This window comes from Globicephala melas, chromosome 3 (genome assembly GCF_963455315.2).
Source record: "Globicephala melas chromosome 3, mGloMel1.2, whole genome shotgun sequence".
Lineage (NCBI taxonomy): Eukaryota > Metazoa > Chordata > Mammalia > Artiodactyla > Delphinidae > Globicephala > Globicephala melas.
In genome coordinates, this window is record NC_083316.1 from 138,714,435 (window position 1) to 138,741,797 (window position 27,363).

A 27,363-nucleotide genomic window follows, 5' to 3' on the forward strand; every position below is an offset into this window, starting at 1 on the left:
ATTTACACAGGGACACAGGAGGCTGTAAAAAGGAAGAAACAGAACTCTTTGTTCTTGTCCTTTGGTATCACGATAACTTAGAGATGGATTTCTCAAACTTGAAATATGTATGCATACCATGTCAAGGAAAAAATTTTGGTTTTTAAAATCCTAATGAGTTTAGAAATTTAAAAACTGTCCATTTATTTCATCACTTGGTACCAATGTAATGGTTAATACTACCTCAAACTAGTATCCTGGAAGTTGTTGCCTGTGTCTAAGGTTGTGACCCAAATGGTCCAAAATATGACTGTATTATTGTTTTTAAATTGAGGTATAAACTACAAACAGCAATACAGACAGTGAGATAAACAGATCTTAATTGATATAGTTCGATGAGTTCTGATAAACATATATACTCATGTTACCCACACCCCTATCAGGATATAAATCATCTCCATAACCTCAGAAAGTTCATTTATGGCTGCAACAGTCAATCCCTACCTTTCCCTAAGGCAAGATAATTTCTTTCACCATAGGTTAGTTTCACCTGTTTTAGAATTTCACCTAAATCAAACTATACTGTTTTGTGTCTGGTTTCCCACATAGTATAATGATTTTGAGATTCTTTTGTCAACAAAAATTCATTTAACAGTCAACTTAAGGAATAAAAGGGAATTTTATTTGAGCCAAACTGAGGATTATAACCTGGGAGACAGATTCTCATAAAGCTCTGAGAACTGTTCCTCCAGTTAGAAGTTGAAAGCACAGTCATATACATTTTTGAGACAAAGACTCGTACATCAAATGACATACTAATGTTTACATAAAGTTCACCAAATGTACATAGTCCACGTAAGCACATACAAAGTGAGCAGTAAGTCACTAGACCCCTTACAGAGCTGGGAGGGAACTTTATTCTTCTAAAAAGTCACATTGCTAGCATCAGAAGAAAGGAAAAATAATATTGATCTTTACAGTCGAGCAAGCACTCCCATCTTTGATGAGCTCTGGTTAATGTGTAACGCAGATAGATGCACAGTGCATATTCGGGAGGGAGGAAGGAGGCCGAAGTGGACACACAGAGATAATTTTATGTTTAACTTTTCTTGTCTTGCCTTAAAATATAAAATTTTGTTTCATTACATTCATATAGTTCATTACTTCGCATAGTTGAGTAATATTCCATGGTATGGTTCTACCACAGTTTGTCTATCCATTCATCTGTTCATGGATGTTTGGGTTGTTTCCAGTTTTAGGTTATTTTGTTTTGTTTTATTTTGGCCACATTCAGTATCTCAGTTCCCCAACCAGGGACTGAAACTGAAGCCCCCTGCAGGGGAAGGGTGTAGTCCTAACCACTGGACGGCCAGGGAATTCCCTAAGTTATTTTGAATTAATCTGCTGTGAATATTCTTGTGCGAGACTTTGTGAATATATGCTTTCATTTCTCTTGGGAAAGCACCTAGAAGTGGAATTTTGGGTCATGGGGTAGGTGTATATTTGACTTTATAATAAACTGCCAAACAGTTTTCTAAAGTGAAACTAACAATGAATCCCACTAACAATGAATGGCATTCTAATTGCTTAAAATGCTTGTTAGCATATAATGTTATCAGTCTTTATTTTAGCCATTCTGTTAGGTATGTATCTCTGTTAGGTATGTATTCATGTTAGGTATGTTAGGAAATGTTCATTTCCCTGGTTTTGAGCATCTTTTTATGCGATTATTGGCCATGATGTCTTTACTTTGTCAAGTGTCTGTTCAAAACATGTCCATTTTAGAAATGATTTTTTAAAAACTTGAGTTGTAGGAGTTTTTTAACTATTCTGAATATGTCCTTTTCAGATATATGTATCAAGATTATTTTTCCCAGTCTGTTTTATTTTTCTTAATATTGTCTTTTGATGAACAGAAGTTTTAAATTTTGATGAATTTTAATTTATCAATTAAAAAAATTGTATATTCTTCATCACTTACAGACCCTCTATATGCCTCATACAGTTTACCACATGCTGTGTACTCTGAGTAGAATATAAAGAGTTAAGTGACTTTTTTTAAAGCTCTATCTGAATGGCAAGTTTTTGTTGGTTGTTCTTAAATTGTTACAGAGCCTTAATCCAGAAGAGTGGTTCAAAATTTAACTGAGCATATTCATCACCCTTGAAATTGTTAAAAATCGGATTGCTGGGCTCCACTTGATTGTGTTTCATGGGTTCTCTGGTGTTGGCAGGTCTGGGAATCACTGATCTAGTAGTCCTTAAAGCTCGGCCAAACTTAAGGCTACTCCACCTACCATTTCCTCAAACAGAGGGCAGGACACTGTTCATGGAAATAACCTGTTGCGTTTTAATTTCCACATATTGTTACCACCAGTGCCTTTTACCGTCCTTTGAAATAGTTAATTAGAAAGCACTGGTTGGGAAAGCACTGGCGAACTTTACCAAACGGATTCTATTGTAACAAGGCATAACTCAATAAAATATTTCAGAACAGAAATCAGTTGCATAGTCTGTGTGCTTTCCAACTGCTGGCTCTTGCTTTTCTTTTGCAAGAGAAAACTGCAACAAGTTTTCACAGGAAGTTTTTGTTGTTACATCTTTATTTCTTAAAAAAAAAAAGTTGGTTTTCCTAATGGTTTTGATAATGGACCTTCATTTGGCTGGCAATAAAACATGAAACTTCTCATTGGGTATTTTCAAGATTGCCACGGGGAATCAGCTGCCAGTTTACTGCAGTGTGGAAAACTGCACGAGATTCTGGGATTGGACTCAAAATGCTAATTTCAAAGGTCGAGTGAAGCTGTGGCTCACGTTTTCGCGTGCCTGCGCTCTCTGCAGGCAGAACAAAGACCCAGCCCGAGGAGGCAGAGGCAGAGACCCATCTTAAATCTTTTTCCTGAGATAATTTTGGAATCATGCCTGAAATGCCGGAGAACATGGAACAGGTAAGAGTTAGCTATTCAAGAAAAGAAGCATTCTGGAGTTAAGAGTTTCTTTAAAAGAATCCCAATGAATGTCTGGTAAAAGCTGAAAGGGTGTGTAAAAAAACAAATAAGTGTCATTCATTTCTTTAAAACGTGTAACTTTGGGACTTGGAATAATAAAGCAACTTTAATTATTGACACTGTATGGAGAGCTCAACTAAGTCTCAATTGACAAAAATAAAATCCAAAACAGAACAGCAGTTTCATTTATCAGATTAAATGCAGTGATGTAGGTGAAGGTTCTATATAAATAACGATTTTTATCTATAGTTGTGTGTTCCAGCCTTTCTTTGTCTTGGCATGAAATGAATCTGCTAACCTAACTTTTATCTCCAGATTGCTGTCGTTAAATTTATAGACTTAGCCACCACAGGAACTTGGATATTGTCTGTATAACAGTGGCGTTTTTATTCACAAAGAAACTTCCATTTTTAAAAAGAATGATTAAAACCCATACACGAACATGTGCCCCTGGAACCATACCCACGTTTTATCTGGCAAACATGAAACCAGATCCTCAAACGCAGGCAAGTAAAGTCTATTTGTTCCTCACTCTAGATAAAGCTGCTCTGAGACCCAAAATGCTAATTGCATATGCATGACCTTAAACCGTTTTCGCGTTGAACACATTTTTTTTTTTTCCTGGAAAGATCAGACTGCATCACACGTTGCAACTAGAAACTTCACAAAAATTCCCGCTTCTTAAAGAGAGGAGGATCAAGAGGATCTTGAAACCGCTCCCCCAAAACCCACCCACACATTTTCTTTGTTGTTTGCAGATTATGCATGGTTTAGTGTTTGGGGCATTCCTCTCAAGGACTCTAAGTAATGCTAAATTGATTAACAGCCTGGATTAAAACAAAAATTGAAAAGTGGGGGGCCTCAGGCTGTCTTATGTTACTGTTCTAAAGAAACTTTATACTTATGCAAATAAGGAAATGAGTTCTTGTTGGGGGTTGGGTAGGAAGGAAAGTCACGGGACTCAGATGGGGAAAAAAAATTTTAAAGGCTGCTTAGCGTTGAGCTCTAAGATTAAACCAAAAAAAGGTTTATGAAAATAATGTCGTTTTAGAAAGATCCAAACAGTAATCACGTTTGCGGGCGACTTCTAAGGTCTTGGTATCCTGTATGCCTGGACAAGAACGCTGAAGACCGTTCGGTGGAAAGTTGGCGAAACCTATGTGGTCCATGCTCTGGTTCCCCCCCACCCCCCGAGTAAATTTCATAAACATCTCGGCTGGCGGGGGGCTTTTCGGGTTTGAACTGGAAGAGGAATCAGTTGCAATTAAGTGCTAGGTCAGACTCAACGCTTAGAGCTGTCTTTGTTACTTTAAAAAAGCGCGATCCAGGTGGTAGAAGGTTCAGTATTACTATATTCCCCTGGTTCCTTTAATTTTCCTTGGTAGCGGAGGTTCGGCTCGTGTAGCCCGACGCTGCAGCCTGTAAGGCGGTGCTTCTCAAGGGCTGATCTGGACTCCCGTTAAATCTACCAGAAGTCTCAGGCTCTACTACCACAGCTCATTCTGCAATTACTGGTAAAGTCCGAGAATCTGCGTTTGGAAGAGGTACCCAAATAATTCATCCCCCAGCCTCCCACATCTTTTTATTTTTAACTAGTCAAAATTAGTTTGAGATCTTTGGAATTTCACACGTACTACTTTTTAGCATCCCGGAAAGACAAATGGGTTCTTGGGGTGTTAATGACTCAGATACCAACACTTTTATTTTTATTCCAGTGTCTTTCTAAATCTCTCAAACACTCTTAATGCTCTAGAGACACAGGTCCATTGTGCTTCCTCCCCTCCCCCTCACCCCCCCCGCCTCCCCCCTCCCACCATGACTTTAAAATATTTTATCCCACTTTATGTATTACGTGCCCAGTAGATTCTTATGCAGTAGATTCTTATGCACTGCTCAAGTCTAGGCGATCCAATTCAATCCTTACCTAGTCTAGAAGGAAAAACACACAAAATAAACAACTCGTCCTTCCCCCCACCCCCACCCCCGCCCCCGCCCCCGCCCCCGGCCCCAAAACAAAACTCGCATTCCTTGCTTAAGACCAGGGCCTTTGTTTCCCTTTAAGAGTTGGCGCGTGGGCTGGGAGCGTCCCGAGCGCGCCAGTCCTCTTTCTGGGGCGTCGGCGGAGCGTGGCCAATCAAGGGGCGCGGTCTTGGCGGCGGAAGCCGGAAGCGGTGAGCGGGGGCTGGCCCGGACTTAGGGGAGGCGGGCCGAGGGCTTTAGAGCTGCGGACCGCGGCGATCTTGGGCTGGGGGAAGTGGCGGTCGCTGCGGCGGCGGCGCCAAGACGGCGGGCATGGTGGGGCGGGAGAAGGAGCTTTCTATTCACTTTGTTCCCGGGAACTGCCGTTTGGTGGAGGTGAGGGAGTCGGCCCGGGTCTTGGGGCGGGGAGGGGAGGTGCGTATCGTAGGAACTGAGTGCGCGGAGGGGACGAGTCTTGCAGCGGGCGCTGGAGTGGTTTTCCAGACGCCTCCTGCCGGAGTCGGAGGCCCCGGGCGGCGAGGGCGGCGCCGCCGAGTTTGTTTACTTCGGTGCACACCCTTCTGTGTTTTCTTTTTCAGCCGCTGTGACGGGAAAAGAGTAGGTCGGGTTTCAGTTTCGACTCTCCTGTCTCCCCTCTCGGGAACGGAGAGGGGTTTTCAGAGCTGTTTCAGTTTTGATTATTTCTAAATTTCTTTTTCATTCTTTGTTCGTATCCTTTGGTCTTAACTGTTCGTATCTCTAAGAAAGAAGGGGCCAGGTGGCTTTTCAGAAATAATAACAGGTTTGGAGTTGAAAAGTTACTGAACTCGTCACTGTGTTATACACTTTACATGCATTATTTACTTTAGTTCTCATATTTATGACATACTCGTTTTGTTCCATTTTACAGATAAGAAAATTGAGGCTTAGAGGGCGAGTCCTTGGCCCAAGTTCATTCAGTAAGATTGCAGCCGGGATTCAAATACAGATCTATTTGAACCACTACGGAGGTTGCATAAACGAAAGCTACTACTGTGTTTGGAGAGCCTCCGTTCTCTCCTGTTTAATTCCAGACCCCCCAGCATTCATCAGTCCACAGAGTGTATCTAGCACTGGGGATAGGAAGATGTTAATGCCCAGACCAACATATCTTAAGGATATAAGAGAGGATGTAGGTGATGGCTATTTTGATTATGCAGAATTCTTACGCCTTCAAAATATAGCAGATTTAGTGTTTCAAATCGTTTTGGTATTTGGGGGGTAAGGTTAGAATAATGGGCAATTTAAACCTCTCTTTTGTTCCTGTGTACCCCAAACAATGCTGAGTACTGTAATGTTACATATTGTTTGTTTATGTCAGTGTATATGCGCACATGTATGTATATACAGCTTAATCAGTTTTCACAGTAGGAGTTCAGTAGACTAATGAAAATGGATTTTCCTTCAGTAAAATTGCACAACCAAAAGCTTGGCACATATTTGCTGCTCTCAAAACCGGAATTAAAACTTGCTCGTGTCTTATAGTTTATGTCTGAGAAATAGACTGTAGTGGTTCCTGTTAGTAATACTGGCTGTGGGGTACAATAGGATGCCAGTAGGAGTTAGACAAGTGTCACCTAGGTATCTAAAGTTTTTTAAAGTCCAGGAGTATCTCCTCATAGATCTGCCTCAAGGGGAATGTTGTAAGAATCATATAAATCAGTGTGAAGCTTTGCCAAATTGAAGAGGTTCTAAAAATAGCAAAGTATAATTACATTTACCACTAACATTTAAGAAGATCCCTCTTTAGACACTTGTTTTGTTTCACTCTTGACTTTTTCTAAGACATTTTTTAGTAGAAGTTAATCCAAGTGTGCTCAAGTAGAAACCTCTGTTCCAGAGTACTGTTTAGACCATTTTGAAAGAGCCATTTATCTTCCATTACCTGTACAATTTGGTATTATTTGATTTGATGGCGTAATAAGAGCTACAGCTCTTCGTTTATTTATGTGCGTTTACTTTTTTTTGGGAGGGGGGGTGTCTGTAAATCTGGTCACCTGAAGTTACTGAATTCTGTACATCTAAGAGTTTATAGGATAAGAGGCACATATGTTCAGGGCAACTTAAAGTGGTGTTTAATATTCCTGACCCATAAGAATAAAAATTGCAAAACAGACTTTTCAGGCAGACAGAGTATCTTCAACTCTTAATTCTTTGGGTTAACAAGACAGGTTTTTGTTCCTCTATTCAGAGTTCCTTGAAGTGTTTGGACATTCCTGTGTTTTGCAGAACTAAAGTAATTTACAGAGTAATGGTCCAAAATAATTTTTAGAGGACTATTTCTCCTCTTTTAAAAAGAAAAAAATCAAAATAGTGTGCTTTAAGAAGCTTCAGGTAGAGTCAAATATAGAAGAGATAGTTTTGTTTGGCCTCTTTTAATTTCAGAGTGATGCGTATTTTATTTGCTAACCACCAATAAACTTGCAGTCCAAATGAAAACATCTTGTTGGGCTCCTATACTGGTGACAAAAGGTGCTCATTGAGTCTCTAGAGAGAACTATATGAAAAGAGGATAAGTTACTTTAAGTAAATGAACCTTCTTTCACTCTATTCAGATCCCTCTGTGGTAAGGATAATATGGAATTGTAGGACTGTAAAGCTGGAAGAGCCTTAGGCATCTTTTCCAAATGCCTCATTTCACCAGTGAGGAGTTAGATCAATAGAGATGGAGTAACTTCTCAATGCCACAGAGTGTGGGAGTTAGATCAATAGAGATGGAGTAACTTCTCAATGCCACAGAGTGTGGGAGTTAGATCAATAGAGATGGAGTAACTTCTCAATGCCACAGAGTGTGGTTAATCATCATGAAACCGAGTATAAGTTCAAAGGATTGAGACAAAACTCAGTATGTATTTTGCTGGATGATAGAAGCAAAAGGGCCCAAGTTCTGTTTCCAACCTTTTCCCTTTTACTCTGGGCAAGACCCTTAACATCTGTAGACAAGGTTCCTCACTTCGGAAGTGATATCTGCCCTGCCTGTCTAATAGGACTCCTCCTGTGGTCAAAAGGTATGATGCAGGTTTATATAACACATGATAGTTTTCAAATATAAGATTGTGCAGAATCATTTGTTTCAGAAAATGCTTGTACTTTAGATCTCTGATTTTTTTTTTTTTTTTTTGCGGTACGCGGGCCTCTCACTGTTGTGGCCTCTCCCGCTGCGGAGCACAGGAGGCTCCGGACGCGCAGGCTCAGCGGCAATGGCTCACGGGCCTAGCCGCTCCGCGGCATGTGGGATCTTCCCGGACCGGGGCACGAACCCGTGTCCTCTGCATTGGCAGGCGGACTCTCAACCACTGCGCCACCAGGGAAGCCCGATCTCTGCTCTTTTAACGTAGAAAATTCTTGAGCATTGACATCTGACCACTAGGTAACACGGACAGTTTCATATTTTCTTCCAGGGACCTTACATATTATCCCAGGGTATAAGGATGTAAGGTTGTATTTTTTCCATGCAACCCCCATCCTTTTTTAAAGTTAAGTGGTATTATATTCCCTAAAGAGCATTGCTGTGCTTGTAACTTAATACTGTATTTCATCAAATCTAAGATGCTCTCAATTATAAGATTATCTGGGCTCTTATTTTAAGATGCACTAAAAAGTAAAAAACACTGCCAAACCATCTTTATTTCATTCATTTAACAGAGATGATAAATGAGGAAAAAATGTGCTTCACAGAATCAGTGAAGTACCTAGAGATCTTATTTTACTGTTTAAGAATTTTGTGGTTACTGCAAGCATGATGCTTGTTCTTTAACTACTTCTTCTAGTTTTCCTTTTTAAGGGGGAAAATGGGGAAGATGTTGTCGCTGCTAGAAAGGCAGATGGCAGTTTTTTGACTTCTTTGATTAAGAGCTATCTTTAGGAAGGTCTTGGACTTTCCTGGAGTTCTCAAAATTCCGTTTCCAAATCACCAGCATCAGCACCTGGAAACTTGTTACAAAGGCAAATTACGAGGCCTTATTCCAAATGTACTTGATCTGAAAGCCTTCCAGTCGATTCCTGTCCGCAGCGTATAAAGCCTGTGAACCACTGATCTAAGAACTCTTGTCTATTCCTTTCCTTCTTTAGAGTGAAGTGAGAAACTTAGAAGAAACCAGATCATAGCTCTGTTATAGTATTTTCCCAGGGATCTTTATCCTGTGTAAATTGTTTTCTGATCATATCTCTACTAGACTTGACATGTTTTAACCTCTTTACAATTAGAATCTTTGTAGAGTTGTTTTCTTGCCAGAAATTCAGAGAAAATATTTTGCTGGCTGAAATCCTTGTTTTTATAGATCATTTGGCTTAGAGGCAAGTTTTGCAACAGAGAGCATAGATGAATTTTTCTCTAACTTCTAAAATGTCTTGAAATTGGTTGAACTAAGGAAAAAATATCTTTAAGAACTACCTTTGTACTGTCTCTGTCAGCTCTTTCATTTCAGGTTTTTCATATGCTAGAAATACTTGATTTGGGTGGCCTTTTTAAAAAAAAATGTATAGTCTTCTAAGTTAGCTGAATTGAGGGCTAGGAAAAAAAAGTCTTTTTGTGTGCACAAAAAAGGTTATTGCGTGCGTGCATATTTAAGATTTTTGACAGCTCAGAATTAGGTGACTATAACAACATCTGAAATTTAAAAGGACTCAAGTTGATAAAAATTTAATAAAACTTTTTGTTGTTTTTTAATAGTAAATGTTGACTTAATTCAAGAGTGAGGAAATTCGGTGTTACCTATCTTGGGAAGAAGGGAAAGTTCTATGTAAACATAGAACTTAAATTGTTTCTTAAATAGTAGTTCCTTTTTAATTTCAGTCTGTGAGGAATTTTTCCTTTCACAATAGCAGCACAGACGAGTTCCTCTATCTTTGTTTATTTGTTTTAACTGGTCTAAATAGGTAAATTAAGAGTTAATGCAGGAATATGGATGGTGGTGGTGGTATGAATTGGGAGATTGGGATTGACATATATACACTAACATGTATAAAATGGGTAACTAATAAGAACATGCTGTATAAAAAATAAATAAAGTTTAAAAAAAGAATGTTATATGATGTGGAATCTAAAAAAATGATACAAATGAAAGTATTTCCAAAAAAAAAGAAGAGTTAATGCAGTAATATATTTACCAGTTTGGTTAAACTTAGAAAGAATGTTAGTGCTATAAGGACCAAATTTATTTTTCTTCTACATAAATTCCTGTGAAATGTGAATTCTCTAATTTAGACCTATCACAGTATGATAAAGTCAATGAGATTTGAAAAAAACCTTGAGATTAAAAACTGAAGACCAGAAATGTCAATTTGGAAACATATCAGCAGACCATAGCCCCAGTATTTAATCGGGCCATAAAGTAAGTAAGCTTAGAACTAACTGCATTTTTATAAACGGAAGAACGTAATTGCTGTTTTTTACTAATTTGGACATCACTGATCGTAAAAATAAGCTTTTCCATTATTACCACAGGAAATCTAAATCTATTTGACTAGGTGATTCCTTGCAGTATCATCTTAGGTTCTTTTTCTTGCGTAAGATTATTAAAACTTTTTTAAAATAAATTTATTTTATTTTTTATTTTTGGCTGCATTGGGTCATCCTTGCTGCACGCGGGCTTTCTCTAGCTGCGGTGAGCGGGGGCTGCTCTCCGTTGCAGTGCGCGGGCTTCTCATTGCAGTGGCTTCTCTTGTTGCGGAGCACGGTCTCTAGGTGCACAGGCTTCAGTAGTTGTGGCTCTCGGGTTCTAGAGTGCAGGCTCAGTAGTTGTGGCGCACGAGCTTAGTTGCTCCCTGGCAAAACTTTTTCTTAAGTGACACACTTACCCATGCATTTTGATTAATCTTTGTTCTAACTTAAGAATTGGCTTATAGATTGGGCAAGGAAGCATACAATTAAGACTTTTGAAGTATTTAGTGAATGAAAATGGTGGCTGATTTCGTTGAGAGACTATTTTCAAATTAAACAATCCTTTTCCACCCCCTTCACGTTTAGGAGGAAGTTAACATCCCCAACAGGCGGGTTCTGATTACTGGTGCCACTGGGCTTCTTGGCAGAGCTGTTTACAAAGAATTTCAACAGAATAATTGGCATGCCGTTGGCTGTGGTTTTAGAAGAGCAAGACCAAAATTTGAGCAGGTTAATCTCTTGGATTCTAATGCAGTTCATCACATCATTTATGATTTTCAGGTATGGTTTATTTTAACACGTAAGTTAACTATTAATAATTGTCTGGATGACTTGAAAAATGCTCTTGTTCTCAAGGAAGTTATTGTACTTAAAGCTCTAACATATTAAGCAACAGTAATATATACTGCACTTTGTTTTGGCATGGATAAGAATATGTCATCCTTATAAAAGATTAGGTTGAGACATAGGTTGACAAAAGGCAGAAAATGAAGCATTTTGTAAAATGCTTATGTTTGTGAAGTATTCTTCTAAGTACTACTTTCTATGCAAATCCTTTCTTAATATTATCTGTAAACCTTACAACACTGCAAAATATTCTCATTTGCATTTTAGAGATCACAAAGGCAAGAGTGGTTAAACCACTTGTTGGCGATGGTCACAGAAGACTTAACAGAAAAATTTAGATTCTGTTACACCTCTGATCAAATCAGAAGTTCAGATTCTTTCTAAAAATATGATCCAAGGAAAACCTGCATCAGAATCACTTGGAAAACTTGTTCTTAGGTTTCACTCTCAGAGATTTTCATTCAATAAGTGTGTGGTGGGGCCTGGGATCTACATTTTAAGAACCATCCCAGCTTATGCACACTTAAGTTTGAAAACAGCTCTCAGATCATGCTTCCTCAAGCAATTGCTGAGAAGGAGGAAGTTGGGTGAGTGGGTACACGAGCCCTGCATGTCACTCATCTTCCCAAATCTTAGCTCTTACTCAGCTCCTCTGGGAAGTAGGTGCCCCTTCTCTACAAAGGACCCTCTGCATTCCTCTGTCCTGATATAGGTCATATGATATTGAAACAGTCTCTTTACATATCTGTCTTTTGCATTAGATTGTGAAATCCTTGCTTCTCGCAGGGTGCTTAGCGTATAGGTGGCATACTTAAATGCTCAACTGGGAATACAAGTTTTATGGATGGTTAATCTTTAAATGACTGGTTTAAGAGATTGGAATTTATGAATTTAATTTGCAATTGATATTCCTCTCCCTTTACCATAGACTTATTAAGTATTTAGATCAAGTTAATTCCATAAATGATCGCTCTTTTCTCCCACCCAGATTAGGGGAATGAAGCTTCTTTTGATTTAAAAGCATGGTTGTCAACAAGAGTTGTGTCTGATTTTGCCTGGGGATTGCTAAATTGCTCTTTGCCTTTCAGGAAGTTTGAACGTTGAAACAGGGAAGTGTGACAAAACTACATTAAAAATTACAATGATTCTTTAGTTGAAGGAATGTCGATTTAATAAACATTTTCTATGAATTAATTTACTGTTGGAAGGCTACAGTTCTTTTGTTTTATTCCTTTTTGGGTTAAAAACACATCAATGCTGAACTCCCAGCCCCATGTCATAGTACATTGTGCAGCAGAGAGAAGGCCAGATGTTGTCGAAAATCAGCCGGATGCTGCTTCTCAACTTAATGTGGATGCTTCTGGGAACTTAGCAAAGGAAGCAGGTAATGATGTCTTTATAAAATCTTCATAAGATATTGAGTGATCGCTGAGTTTGTAAAGATTAAACTTTTTAGATGGTTTATAAAAGATTTGTTATATATATGATGAATAAGCTGTTACAAATTCCAGTGAACAGTAATGTCATGTAGTAATTTAATAGATTCTTTTCTTTCTGTCTTTTTTTTTTTTGTAGCTGCAGTTGGAGCATTTCTAATCTACATTAGCTCCGATTATGTTTTTGATGGAACAAACCCACCTTATAGAGAGGAAGACATACCAAGTCCCCTAAATCTATATGGCAAAACAAAATTAGAAGGAGAAAGGGCTGTCCTGGAGAACAATTTAGGTAAGACACATCTCTTTAGCCCTGTACGTGACTGCTTTTGAGGATTCCTTTTTGTTTATGATGTATATATATGTTTCTAATTAAAAAAAATTAGTCGAGGAACATAAATCACTGGAGAAAAACTAGGGAATGCAGTTAATAAAAAAGAAAAATAAGAATTCTCGAAATCCTGAAGAATTTATGAATCCTTCCAGACTTTTTCCAGTATCAGTGGGTACAGGAATGTCGTTAAAGAAAACAAATCATACACTACAAATTTTTGTAATCTTTCAAAAAACGGGTCAATATCATTTTTCTTGGATTGCGGTATTCTGTTATTTGTATGGTTTTTCTTTTTTCCTGTGTGTTTGTGTATATATATGCAAACATAAATGTACTGATTATAAAAAGTATACCCTCCTTGAAAAAGTTTTTAAAAACATTTAAAATTGTAAAGAGTTCTCTCAATACTCCCTCAGAGAGAGAAGCACCAACTGTGCTTATGTATGGAAGTATTTTTTTGAATTTTTAAACCTGTGTGCACGTTGTTTTGTAACCTGGTTTTTCTCCCCCCATGTACATGCATTTCAGTTCTTAAGGAGCCATCTCTGGAATATCTTTTTCATATCAGTAGCTGCATAATATTTGACTTAATGATCCCCTGCACTAAAACTCCTGCCTCAGACTGTACTACATCCCTGAGAAGCATCCCCTAGTATATATACATACTAACACATTTGGGGTTTTTTTTGTGTGTTATAAATTATCCTTCGGAAATCATCCTTGAATATATTATCAATATATAGCTGACCCTTGGACAGTGCAGGGATTAGGGTTGCCAATCCCTGCATAGTGGGAAATCCATTTACTCCTCAAAGACTTACTCACAGCCTACTATTGACTGAAGCCTTACTAAAACATAAACAATCGATTTACACATATTTTGTGTGTTATATGTATTTTTTTAAAATATAATTCCCAGGACAGTCACGTCTTTAACCTTTCCTTTCTTCTCTCTCTCTCTCTTTCTTGGCTGTGTTGGGTCTTCGTTGCTGCATGCGGGCTGTCTCTAGTTGCGGTGAGCAGGGGCTACTTTTCGTTGCGGTGCGCAGGCTTATTGCGGTGGCTTCTCTTGTTGCGGAGCACAGGCTCTAGGCGTGTGGGCTTCAGTAGTTGTGGCACATGGGCTCAGTAGTTGTGGCTTGCGGGCTCTGGAGTGCAGGCTCAGTAGTTATGGTGCGTGGGTTTAGTTGCTCCATGGCATGTGGGATCTTCCTGGACCAGGAATCCAACCTGTGTCCCCTGCACTGGCAGGCGGATTCTTAACAACTGCGCCACCAGGGTACTCCCATTGTTGTCTTATATGATACAAAACACTATAGGTGTTACACGTGTTACTAACACTACACATCAAAAATGAAAAGACAGTGTGAGAAGAAATTTGTAATTATTTACAGGTATGATTCAGGCGTTGATAAGGAAGAAGCAGTAATATGATTGCTTTATGGTAGCCTAGTGTAATCGATATGATTGTTTAATGGTAGCCTAGCCTATACACTAATGAATGAATCTTTGTAAAATTTAAATGGCATATACAGTATTACAGTCATATTCATAATAGTGTTAGAAATACTGGTATATTTTTTTCTAAAACCACTTACCTGTGTGGTAGACTGATATAGAATTTCTCCAATTATGAGAGAGAAGAGAGGCATGCTGTATAGTAATGTAACTCTTGGAAAACAAAGTTATAAAACAGTAAGAAAACTAACACGTTATTAATTTTATATTAAAGGTCACTCACCTTATGCCTATGTAAGGATAGGCTGTCCACTTCAAGTCTTGTACATGATGTGCTACATGAAAAAAATCCACATATAAATGGATGCCACAGTTCAAACCTGTGTTGTTCAAAGGTCGTCTGCAGCTGCACAATAAGTTAATTTAATTTTAAATAGTTTTTTTAAAATTTCAGTTAAAGCGTTAATTATTTAAACTGTTGTAACCCCTCAGTATTGACCAACATAAAATCGAAATACTTCATAATTCCTTAGTCAGTGTTTTCAAGGACTATGTGGTGAACACTCATATACCCTTTATATAGATTCACCAGTTGTTAATGTTTTGCCACGTGTTTTATATGTACACTCTTTTCTTCCTGAACTCATAGAGAATTAGTTGAATTTCACTCTGAAATACTTCACTGTGTATCTTCAAGAAGGATGTTCTTCACATAATTACGATGCAGTTATCACACTTAGAAAATTTAACATTAATACAATACAGTCTGTGTAGGAATTTTGTCCCAGTAATGTCCTTTATCGCATTTATTTTTTAGGCACAATCAAGGATCACTTGTTGCATTTAGTTGTCATGATCAGTTTTATTTTTAATGGCCACAATAATGAAGTAATTATTTAATTAATATAATTATAAAAAATAACCCACATGACAGAGACACTTAAAAATATTCAGGATCACATTTGTTAAATAGGTGAGCTGTGTCATTTTGGTATATTGCAAGTTTTCTGCGATGATGTCGTTTAAATCTGCACACTTTGATCTTATAGCAAGACTTAAGAACCAGTCAGCTTTGAAGTATTACCTGCTTTTATTACTCTGTAGGAGCTGCTGTTTTGAGAATTCCTGTTCTGTATGGAGAAGTTGAAAAGCTTGAGGAAAGCGCCGTGACTGTTATGTTTGATAAAGTGCAGTTCAGCAACAAGTCTGCGAACATGGACCACTGGCAGCAGCGGTTCCCCACACACGTCAAAGATGTGGCCACTGTGTGTCGTCAGTTAGCAGAGAAGAGGATGCTGGTGAGAATCTAAGTGCTTTTTTTAAATTATTATTATTAATTTATTTTTATTTTTGGCTGTGTTTTGTCTTCGTTGCTGCGAGCGGGCTTTCTCTAGTTGCGGTGAGCGGGGGCTACTCTTTGTTGCGGTGCGCAGGCTTCTCATTGCAGTGGCTTCTCTTGTTGCAGAGCATGGGCTCTAGGCACGCGGGCTTCAGTAGTTGTGGCTCGCAGGCTCTAGAGCGCAGTTTCGATAAGTTGTGGCTCATGGGCTTAGTTGGTCTGCAGCATGTGGGATCTTCCCGGACCAGGGCTCAAACCCGTGTCCCCTGCATTGGCAGGCGGATTCCTAACCACTGCGCCACCAGGGAAGCCCTCTAAATGCTTTTTAAAAACTTAACAAGGACACCAAACAAAAGTAGTTCAGATAGTAGGCTGTATTTATGAATAATAAAAGTATTCTGCTGTTACGTTTGATTTTATTTCTCAAATACTGTAGACCCCATCTGTCACTCTCTTATTGCAAGATAACTGAAAACTGGTATTTTTCTTCGGGTAACAAAATAATCTCCTAATGTCTTTTAAGAAGACTGTCTTAAATAATGTCTATTTAAGATTTAGGTAGTGGCAGAGAAGAAGCTACATAGGGATTTATCATTTCAGCCAGTGTAAGAATAATTTGTAATTGTTTTTGGATATTTGAATAGTAGTTCATTTTAAGCATTTGAAAAAATAGAATATCCACAGAAAGAAAGATTAGAGAGTGATTTATTTTAGAATATTAATAGTAGCATGACTTTTTCTAATACATCAAAATTTATATATTTTTTAAAAAAAATATGTACCATGACAATTTTTAAGGATGTTATGACCAATTAGCTCATCTTGAAAAATGGTTCTGTTAAGTTTTGGTTTTAGCTTCTTAGGATAGTTGGAAATACTTGTTAAATTGGCCTGTGTTTCATAAAAATCTGTAATCATTTTAGGATTCCCACTAAATAAAATTGGAACTACTTATACTTTTATTTAAAAAAATTCTTAAGGCTAAATTCTAGAAATTGCTTTTCTGGTTTAGCTGGGGATATTTATAGGAATTTGATTTTAGATATCTTGTGTATAGCATTCCAGAAAGGAGCGATGCATTTTATTTCCTGAACCTGTTTAAGTTAGTTTTCTTGTCAAACTTGCCATTCCACTCAACTCAAAAAGTTTGAAACCGTTTTGAATTTTTTGTGTCCTTGTCAGGATCCGTCAATTAAGGGAACCTTTCACTGGTCTGGCAATGAACAGATGACTAAGTATGAAATGGCGTGTGCAATTGCAGACACCTTCAACCTCCCCAGCAGCCACTTAAGACCGGTAAGTACATGGCATTTAAAACCTTCTTGCTGGGAATTCCCTGGCAGTCCAGTGGTTAGGACTTGGCCCTTCCACTGCAGGGCGCACAGGTTCAATCCCTGGTAGGGGAACTAAGATCCTGCAAGCCTTGAGGCGTGGGCAAGAAAAAAAAAACCAAGCTAACCTTACTGTTTGGAAGTCCAGGTCTATCACTACAGTGTGTACTATGGATAACATTTTTCTTGTTGTTTGGAAGTTTTGGATAACTTTATTTTCTGGCACTAATCAAAGTGAACTTTGCTTGTATTTTGGCAGTTTCTATTGTTAATTTTCTCTAAATTACCATGTATAAAGAAGCCCATGAGTATTGGTGAAGTTTATAGAAAAAGTATTGTCTTGATTGTGGTGGACATTTTATTTATTTTTCCAGGGATCAAATCTGATTTCTTGCACCGAGGGCAAGAGGGCAAAGGGAAGTAGCGAATATAAAACTTCAGCCTGAGGCTTCTTATTTTTGATTTTTTTGTTTTTGTTTTAAAGATAACTGACAGTCCTGTCTTAGGAGCACAACGTCCAAGAAACGCTCAGCTTGACTGCTCCAAATTGGAGACCTTAGGCATTGGCCAGCGAACACCATTTCGAATTGGAATCAAAGAATCACTCTGGCCTTTCCTCATTGACAAGAGATGGAGACAAACGGTCTTTCATTAGTGTATGTGTGTTGTTGTTGTTTTTTTTAAAGGAGAAGTCAAGTATGTGGCACTTTTTAAAGAAAAAAGGAAATAGTTTTGTATGAGTGCTCTTCAATTGTGACTCATGATCTTTCAGGTAAATGATGCTCTTGCACTAGTGAAACTGTCTGAGGAAACCAAGGGCAGTAATGCCTTGTTTGGAGTAATGAGTTTTCTGTTTATCATTTTGTTCTGGCTTAACTTGCTGTTTGAATATAGTAAATTATGATTCTCAAATATTTGAGAGCCAGGATGAAACACATCTGCTGTAGACTTTTTTTTGGATGAAATGCATTGTTCATTCCTATAAATAACCCCTACATTTTCAGGACTTTTGTATCTGTTGATCCTTTTATGTTTTAAAGTATGTTAAATAGTATAAAAATCATTGGCGTTCATCATTTGCTTTGCTTGAGCTCAGATCAAAATGTTTGAAGAAAGAAACTTTATTTTTGCAACTTAAGTGTAGTTTTTATGCTTGAGATGTTTCAACTTGTTATGTATATCGGAACTCCTGCCGCTTGATGCCTCCTGCTTTTGTAGCAGTGAATGGTGAGCCTTTGAGAGAGAGAATGTGTGTATGTGTATGTATTTTTTTAATATATATGAAACTGTCCTTTTCACTCCATGTCACTAAGTGGTATTTCTTATGTGTGGTTATACTAATAGTAATGGGCCTTGTAAGTCTTTTGACCATTCATGAATAATAATAAATATGTACTGCTGGCATGGTAATGCTTAGTTTTCTTGTATTTACTTCTCTTTTTTAAATGTAAGGACCAGATATCTGAACTGTTGTTTTGTTGCTCTAATTTTTTACAATTACCTTCTTATCATGTAACATCTGATGCATATAAGAGAATATAGTTAATATACGTTAAGATATAAAACACAATAATAAAATGAACCCTGGTGAACATACCACTTGAAATCTAGAATGTTACAGATATTGTGTTTACTTGTTGTGTCCACTGACTTTTTTCTTTTTTCTTTTTTTTTGCTATACGCGGGCCTCTCACTGTTGTGGCCTCTCCCGTTGCAGAACACAGGCTCCGGACGCGCAGGCTCAGCGGCCATGGCTCACTGGCCCAGCCGCTCCGCGGCATGTGGGATCTTCCCAGACTGGGGCATGAACCCACGTCCACTGCATCGGCAGGCGGACTCCCATCCACTGTGCCACCAGGGAAGCCCACACTGACTTTTTTTTAATGGAAAGTAAATAACTATATACTCTTGTAATAGATTTACATAGAATGTTCCTTTTGAAGAATGCAGAGTATTTGAATGTGTTTTCTATACCAAGTGATATTCAGGTTGCCTTAGCCTCCACAATATTTTTGGTCCTTAATAAGGGAGCAGAAAGGTAGAGTAACTAGTGAGACTTGGCTTCTATTTGGAATTCAGTGTAAATCCTGGTTTCAGAATTTCCAGTTTCACTTGTGGAGTATTCTTTCCCTAGATATTATGATCTTATTTTCTCATTAGACAAAAAGTATTTGTTTCTGATTTCCTAATTTACTTAGAATTTGGGATTTAGAGAGCATCAGGTCTGGGTGATTTGATTAAAGCAGCAGTTCCCAAACCATGCTATGTTTTATTATTAACTAGGGAAATTTTACCGCTACCTGAACCCTATCCTGGACCCACTGAAATAGAATTTCTGGAATTGATGCCTGCTAATGTAGTTTTAAATGTTCCCCAGGTTCTTCTAAGGTAGCCAGCCTGGCACCTGTATTTGGCAACCACTGACGCATTCTGGCTTGTCTTTTTAAGTTACTTCATTTCACATAGTACAGAATTCAAATTTTCAGAGTAAAAAAACTTCTTTCTCATCCTTCTCTACCCACTTACCTTTCATCTGTGGAAGAAACCAGTGTAGATAAGATTCTGGCATGTTTTCAGAGGCATTCTACCTGTATCAGAATATAGTCTCATGACATACATATTTGTGTTCATACGCTCACCATACTTTCTTTATTTACATAGTGCAACATACATTTTTCTGCACTTAGTGTTTTTTTTCATTTACTATGCCTTAGAATTTATATAGTTATAAAGAATGTCTTCTTTTTTCTATTCGTTTTGAAATTTCAGTCTCAGAAAAGTTGCCATAATACCGTACAGAATGCCTGTAATCCCTTTTTCCAGATTCCCCAATTGTCAGCATTTAGCTGTATTTTTCCTATCATTTTCTCTTTCTCTTTTGTTTTTTTTTTTTTTTTTTTTTTGCGGTACACGGGCCTCTCACTGTTGTGGCCTATTCCATTGCGGAGCACAGGCTCCGGATGCACAGGCTCAGTGGCCATGGCTCACGGGCCCAGCCGCTCCACGGCATGTGGGATGTGGGATCTTCCCAGACCGGGGCACGAACCCGTGTCCCCTGCATTGGCAGGCGGACTCTCAACCACTGCGCCACCAGGGAAGCCCTCTTTCTCTCTTTTACATATACACACAGGATACATGTATTTTCCCCTGAACCATTTATTTTATTATATTTTATGTTAAAAAAATTTATTCGGTTGTGCTGAGTCTTAGTTGCAGCAGGTGGGCTCCTTAGTTGCAGCTCGCTGGCTCCTTAGTTGCAGCAAGTGAACTCTTAGTTGCGGTATGCATGTGGGATCTAGTTCCTTGACCAGGGATCATACCCGGGCCTCCTGCCTTGGGAGCACAGAGTCTTATCCACTGTGCCACCAGGGAAGTCCCTCCCTGAACCATTTAAGAGTAAGTTGGAGTCATGATGCCTAATCACCTACTTAGTATATAAACTTAAGGTATGTTTTTTAAAAGTAAGAATACATGTCCACATATCCCATAATGTAACCATCAAAGTCAAGAAGTTAACATGGATACAATATTATCCTCTAATTCATAGACCCTGTTCACATTTCATCAGTTGTCCTAGTGATGTCCATTGTAAGTCTGTCCAATCCAGGATTACTCATGGCATTTGTTACCATCTTGCTTCAGCTTCAGTCTAGAATAGTTCCTTAGTCTTTCTTTCTCTTTCTTGACTTGACATTTCTGACATCATGGATTCACATCAATGCCTCCAATTCTAATGTTGCTCCACAGGGTTTATTTTAGCTTCCCTCTTCTCGTATTTGTAGTTCCTTTCTCTGACAATGAGAAACCTAGCTCCCATTATTTTCAACATTCAAATCAACTATAAGAGCCATTCTTCTGATCACACCAAGTTCCCTCTGTTCCCCCCCTTACCCCACAGGCTTCTGTGAGCCAGTTGAGCATTCCTGACCCCTGGGCCATGGCCCTGATGCTATTTACCATGTGGGCCACTGCTCCTGGTTGAGGACCTTCTCGCAGCCCACAAGGCACTGCATCAGCAGCCCTGCAGTCCACCATGAACCAGGAGAGCACCAAAGAGAAGCATCTAGGTATCTTTAATGGCTGCATTTATTCCCTTGTATCAAGTGAATGAATCACAGTTTCTTTAATCAGTTTCTTACTGATGTGCTTTTTTTAAATATTTATTTATTTTTGGCTGCGTTGGGTCTTCGTTGCTGCATGTGGGCTTTCTCTAGTTGTGGCGAGCGGGGGCTACTCTTCGTTGTGGTGCGTGGGCTTCCCATTGCAGTGGCTTCTCTTGTGGAGCACGGGCTCTAGGCACTTGGGCTTCAGCAGTTGTGGCTCATGGCTTAGTTGCTCCGCGGCATGTGGGATCTTCCCGGACCAGGGCTCAAACCCATGTCTCCTGCATTGGCAGGCAGATTTTTAACCACTGCGCCGCCAAGGAAGCCCCCTTACTGATGTGCTTTTGATTGTATGGAATCTTTAGTCTTGTGCCTTTTTTTTTTTAATTGAAGTATAGTTGATTTGCCGTGTCGTGCCAGTCTTTGCTGTACAGCGAAGTGAGTCGGTTATTTGTGTGGAATCTTTAGAGCATGCTTTTTGTGAGCTCATTGTCTAAAACTTTCAAGTTTGTGGGATTTTCTACTCTGTTGTATGTCCACAGATTATACCTATAAGATGACAAATATATGCTACAGGTCCTGAATGTGTATCAGTCTGTGAAGTAGGAATGAATTCAGAAAAAAATTCATTACCAAAATAGGAATACTTCTTGAGATATGGACCTGAATGTGTGAGGAAAAGAATGCATCCTAATCAGACAATTTTTATGTTACAGGCTTAAACTAACACTGTCCTACCTCAGAGTATTTGCTTATTTTGCATGGGTTTTAATACGAAATAATCATTTTAGCTACTTTCAGAAGGAAGGAAGGAAACATCCAACTTGCCAATATTGCAAAACCTTTGGAATAAATTACTGTTGGAGTCTAAATTAAATCCTATCTCTTTGAAAACCGTATCATTAGTAGTACTTTGCTACAATGAACATACTTTTATATTTAGAAATAAAATTTTGAAAAATTGAAAATAATGTAAATTATTTTTATAACCTGTTTAGCCTAACAACTTCTGAAATTTCTTTTCTGTATTTTGCCACACAGATGACAAGATACGTGAATTTATATGCATGTACTTGTATATCTGGAAATTGGATAAATTAAAATTCATATATTTATTTGCAGATGATCTATACCAAAAGATGGCCATGAAATTGCTCAGCTCACACGATTGTTTGCTTTCCATGGTCTCCATCTCCAATCTAATTTTTGAAAAACATACTATATGTTACTGGGCAATTCCAATGTTTCCGTACTTTGTTACAGAACTCAAAAAATGTTACCTTTGAGGCCGTTCTCGCCTTCTGAGATGGCCTACGCTCTGTGGAATGTGTTTCTCTCTAAATAAATCCACTTCTTACCTAAAAAAAAAAAAAAAAGTTACCTTTAAAATGTGAACTTGACTTAGAGGCTTCAAAACATCTTAATATGAGATGCTAAACTTATTCAGGAGAGGACAAACACTTGGGTATGTTGAAGGGTGGGGAATAATCTCTTTTTCTCCTTATACTGTCTTACCCCAGACTTTATGTGCTTGGTACATAAGTCACTGGATAGCTGAAAGAGTGATGAGGGTTCTTGCATTCAGAACCAATGTTCTTCTGTAGTTAGAATTCACACTGAAACTAAAGGACGACGATGGATGACGGAAAAAAAATATGTGCTATATGAGCTAAGACCGTATGAGATGGCACCACTTTCTATTTGGTTTGATAACATGTCTCTCAGCAGCCTGAGGGATAGTCATCTTTCATAATGTCAACCTCTAAACATTCTTAAGTTTTTAATGACTCATTTCAGATCCATCATTCATGATCCACTTAACTCTGCCAAGCCAATTTAATCATCTTCAGCTACAGAGAGGTTTAGCAGGCCCAGGTTATTTATTTAAAATCTTGAAGGGTTAAGAGATCTAGATGTGAACTTTGGTGAATAGATTGGGTTCCATCCCAATCTTAGATTTTTTTAAAAAAAAGTATTTTTAATGGTGAAAAAAAAATCTTACATGCAGAGGGTGCATAAAATGTATGTACAGTTTAAAGAATAGTGATAAACACTTAGTAATACCACCCAGGTTAAGAAATTGAACATTGCAGGTATCTTAAAAGCTCTCTGTATGCCTTTCCCCTATTGTACCTGTATTAATTAGGGCTCTCCAGGGACACAGAACCAATATGATATATATATATGTAGAGAGAGATTTTTATAAGGAATTGGCTTATGTGTTGGTGAAGGCTGGCAAATTCAAAATCTGCGTGGTAGGCCTGTAGGTCGGAGACTCAGGAGAACCGGTGTTGCAGTTTGAGTCCATAGGAGGTCTGTGGTAGAATCGGGAAGAGCTGATGTTGCACATGACGTGTGAAGGCAGTCCCTCTCTTGCTCAGGGGAGGCTGGTCGTTTTGTTCTATTCAGGCCTTCAACTGGTTAAATAAGGCCCACCCACATTATGGAGGGCTTTACTCAGTGTCCACTGATTTAAATGTTAATCGCATCCAAACGGCCTCACAGAAATACTTAGAGCAATGTTTGCCCAAATATCTGGGTACCCTCTGGCCTAGCCAAATTGACACACCAAATTACAAAATTATACACAGTGCCGGTTCTCCCTCCAGAGGTAACCATTATCTTCCCTTAAAAATTTTTTTTTATATTGTGATAAAATACACATAAAGTGTACAGTTCAGTAGTATTAAGTACATTCATCAAGAAATTTCCAGAACTTTTCATCTTGCACAACAAACTATACATATTAAACAACAACTCATCCCCTCCTCCCCCAGCCCCGGGCAGCCACCATTCTACTTTCTCTATGAATTGGACTATTCTAGGTACGTAATATAAATGTAACTGTACAGTATTTGTCTTTTTGTGACTGGCTTATTTTACTTAGTGTGATATTCTCAAGATTCATCCACGCTGAAACACGTGATAGAGTTTCTTTCATTTTTCAGGCTAAATAATATTACATGTTTGTATGTACACATTTTGTTTATCTGTTCATCCACTCATGGATACTTGGGTTGCTTCCATTTCCTGGCTATTGTGAGCAATGCTGCAGTGAATATGGGTGTCAAATAGCGCTTGAACTCCCTGCTTTCAATTCTTTGAGGTGCATACTCAGAACTGGAATTGCTGAATCATACAGTCGTTCAATTTTTCAATTTTTTGAGGAGTCACCATATTATTTTCCATAGTGGCTGCACCATTTTACATTCCCACCAACAGGGCAAGGGTTCCTGTTTCTCCATAGCCTTGCCAACACTTGATATTTTCTGTTTTTCTGATAGTAGTGATACTAATGGGTGTGCAGTAGTATTGTGACTCTTGTTTTAGTCACTGTCTTGATTGTCTTTATAATTTATGTATGCATCTCCAACTATATATATATATTTTTAACACCTATATTGGAGTATAATTGCTTTACAATGGTGTGTTAGTTTCTGCTTTATAACAATGTGAATCAGTTATACATATAAATATGTTCCCATATCTCTTCCCTCTTGCGTCTCCCTCCCTCCCATCCTCCATATCCCACCACTCCAGGCGGTCACAAAGCACCGAGCTGATCTCCCTGTGCTATGCGGCTGCTTCCCACTAGCTATCTACCTTACGTTTGGTAGTGTATATATGTCCATGCCTCTCTCTCGCTTTGTCACAGCTTACCCTTCCCCCTCCTCATATCCTCAAGTCCATTCTCTAGTAGGTCTGTGTCTTTATTCCTGTCTTACCCCTAAGTTCTTCATGACATTTTTTTCCCTTTAAATTCCATATATATGTGTTAGCATACGGTATTTGTCTTTCTCTTTCAGACTTACTTCACTATGTAAGACAGACTCTAAGTCTATCCACCTCATTACAAATAGCTCCATTTCGTTTCTTTTAATGGCTGAGTAATATTCCATTGTATATATGTGACACATCTTCTTTATCCATTCATCCGATGATGGACACTTAGGTTGTTTCCATCTCCGGGCTATTGTAAATAGAGCTGCAATGAACATTTTGGTACATGACTCTTTTTGAATTATGGTTTTCTCAGGGTATATGCCCAGTAGTGGGATTGCTGGGTCATATGGAAGTTCTTTTTGTAGTTTTTTAAGGAACCTCCATACTGTTCTCCACAGTGGCTGTATCAATTTACATTCCCACCAACAGTGCAAGAGGGTTCCCTTTTCTCCACACCCTCTCCAGCATTTACTGTTTCTAGATTTTTTGATGATGGCCATTCTGACTGGTGTGAGATGATATCTCATTGTAGTTTTGATTTGCATTTCTCTAATGATTAATGATGTTGAGCATTCTTTCATGTGTTTCCTGGCAGTCTGCATATCTTCTTTGGAGAAATGTCTATTTAGGTCTTCTGCCCATTTTTGGATTGGGTTGTTTGTTTTTTAGTTATTGAGCTGCATGAGCTGCTTATAAATTTTGGAGATTAATCCTTTGTCAGTTGCTTCATTTGCAAATATTTTCTCCCATTCTGAGGGTTGTCTTTTGGTCTTGTTTATAGTTTCCTTTGCTGTGCAAAAGCTTTGAAGTTTCATTAGGTCCCTTTTGTTTATTTTTGTTTTTATTTCTATTTCTCTAGGAGGTGGGTCAAAAAGGATCTTGCTGTGATTTATGTCATAGAGTGTTCTGCCTATGTTTTCCTCTAAGAGTTTGATAGTTTATGGCCTTCCATTTAGGTCTTTAATCCATTTGAGCTTATTTTTGTGTATGGTGTTAGGGAGTGATCTAATCTCATACTTTTACATGTACCTGTCCAGTTTTCCCAGCACCACTTATTGAAGAGGCTGTCCATTCTCCACTGTACATTCCTGCCTCCTTTATCAAAGATCAGGTGACCATATGTGTGTGGGTTTATCTCTGGGCTTCCTATCCTGTTCCATTAATCTATCTTTCTGTTTTTGTGCCAGTACCATACTGTCTTGATTACTGTAGCTTTGTAGTATAGTCTGAAGTCAGGGAGCCTGATTCCTCCAGCTCCGTTTTTCATTCTCAAGATTGCTTTGGGTATTCGGGGTCTTTTGTGTTTTCTTACAAATTGTGAAATTTTTTGTTCTAGTTCTGTGAAAAATGCCAGTGGTAGTTTGATAGGGATTGCATTGAATCTGTAGATTGCTTTGGGTAGTAGAGTCATTTTCACAATGTTGATTCTTCCAATCCAAGAACATGGTATATCTCTCCATCTATTTGTATCATCTTTAATTTCTTTCATCCGTGTCTTATAATTTTCTGCATACAGGTCTTTTGTCTCCTTAGGTAGGTTTATTGCTAGATATTTTATTCTTTTAGTTGCAGTGGTAAATGGGAGTGTTTTCTTGATTTCACTTTCAGATTTTTCATCATTAGTGTACAGGAATGCCAGAGATTTCTGTGCATTAATTTTGTATCCTGCTACTTAACCAAATTCATTGATTAGCTCTAGTAGTTTTCTGGTAGCATCTTTAGGATTCTCTTTGTATAGTATCATGTCATCTGCAAACAGTGACAGCTTTACTTTTTTTCCGATTTGGATTCCTTTTCTTCTCTGATTGCTGTGGCTAAAACTTCCAAAACTATGTTGACTAAGAGTGGTGAGAGTGGGCAACCTTGTCTTGTTCCTGATCTTAGTGGAAATGCTTTCAGTGTTTCACCATTGAGGACAATGTTGGCTGTGGGTTTGTCATATATGGCCTTTATTATGTTGAGGAAATTTCCCTCTATGCCTACTTTCTGCAGGGTTTTTATCATAAATGGGTGTTGAATTTTGTTGAAAGCTTTCTCTTTATCTATTGAGATGATCATATGGTTTTTCTCCTTCAGTTTGTTAATATGGTGTATCAGGTTGATTGATTTGCGTATATTGAAGAACGCTTGCATTCCTGGAATAAACCCTACTTGATCATGGTGTATGATCCGTTTAATGTGCTGTTGGATTCTGTTTGCTAGTATTTTGTTGAGGATGTTTGCATCTATATTCATCAGTGATATTGGCCTGTAGTTTTCTTTCTTTGTGACATCCTTGTCTGGTTTTGGTATCAGGGTGATGGTGGTCTCCTAGAATGAGTTTGGGTGTGTTCCTCCCTCTGCTATATTTTGGAAGAGTTTGAGAGGATAGGTGTTAGCTCTTCTCTAAATGTTTGATAGAATTCGTGTGTGAAGCCGTGTGGTC

At 38.4% G+C, this 27,363-nt stretch overlaps 1 protein-coding gene across 3 annotated transcripts; it reads left to right on the forward strand.

The window, feature by feature from the left end:
* Nucleotides 1–2,767: 2,767 nt before the first annotated feature.
* Nucleotides 2,768–18,711, forward strand: MAT2B (methionine adenosyltransferase 2 non-catalytic beta subunit). 3 transcript variants are annotated; one of them, XM_060296572.2, is made up of 8 exons: nucleotides 2,792–2,927; nucleotides 3,303–3,493; nucleotides 10,954–11,148; nucleotides 12,484–12,598; nucleotides 12,790–12,942; nucleotides 15,547–15,740; nucleotides 16,964–17,077; nucleotides 17,597–18,711. In XM_060296572.2, exons 2-8 carry the CDS (start codon nucleotides 3,407–3,409, stop codon nucleotides 17,765–17,767), a joined length of 1,029 nt encoding a protein of 342 aa, XP_060152555.1. In that variant the 5' UTR covers nucleotides 2,792–2,927; nucleotides 3,303–3,406; the 3' UTR covers nucleotides 17,768–18,711. The 3 variants fall into 3 exon arrangements, with proteins under 3 accessions (XP_030697105.1, XP_060152555.1, XP_030697104.1); XM_030841245.3 differs by lacking the exon at nucleotides 3,303–3,493 and having other exon boundaries at nucleotides 2,768–2,927; XM_030841244.3 differs by lacking the exons at nucleotides 2,792–2,927; nucleotides 3,303–3,493 and adding an exon at nucleotides 5,178–5,342.
* Nucleotides 18,712–27,363: the final 8,652 nt, after the last annotated feature.

Excerpts from the sequence above, each read along its gene's own strand:
- MAT2B (XM_060296572.2), top strand. The coding sequence starts at position 3,407 with ATGATTAAAACCCATACACGAACATGTGCCCCTGGAACCATACCCACG. Across the intron at positions 12,943-15,546 it reads TGTCCTGGAGAACAATTTAG|GAGCTGCTGTTTTGAGAATT; the intron begins GTAAGACACATC and ends ATTACTCTGTAG. Across the intron at positions 15,741-16,963 it reads TAGCAGAGAAGAGGATGCTG|GATCCGTCAATTAAGGGAAC; the intron begins GTGAGAATCTAA and ends TGTCCTTGTCAG.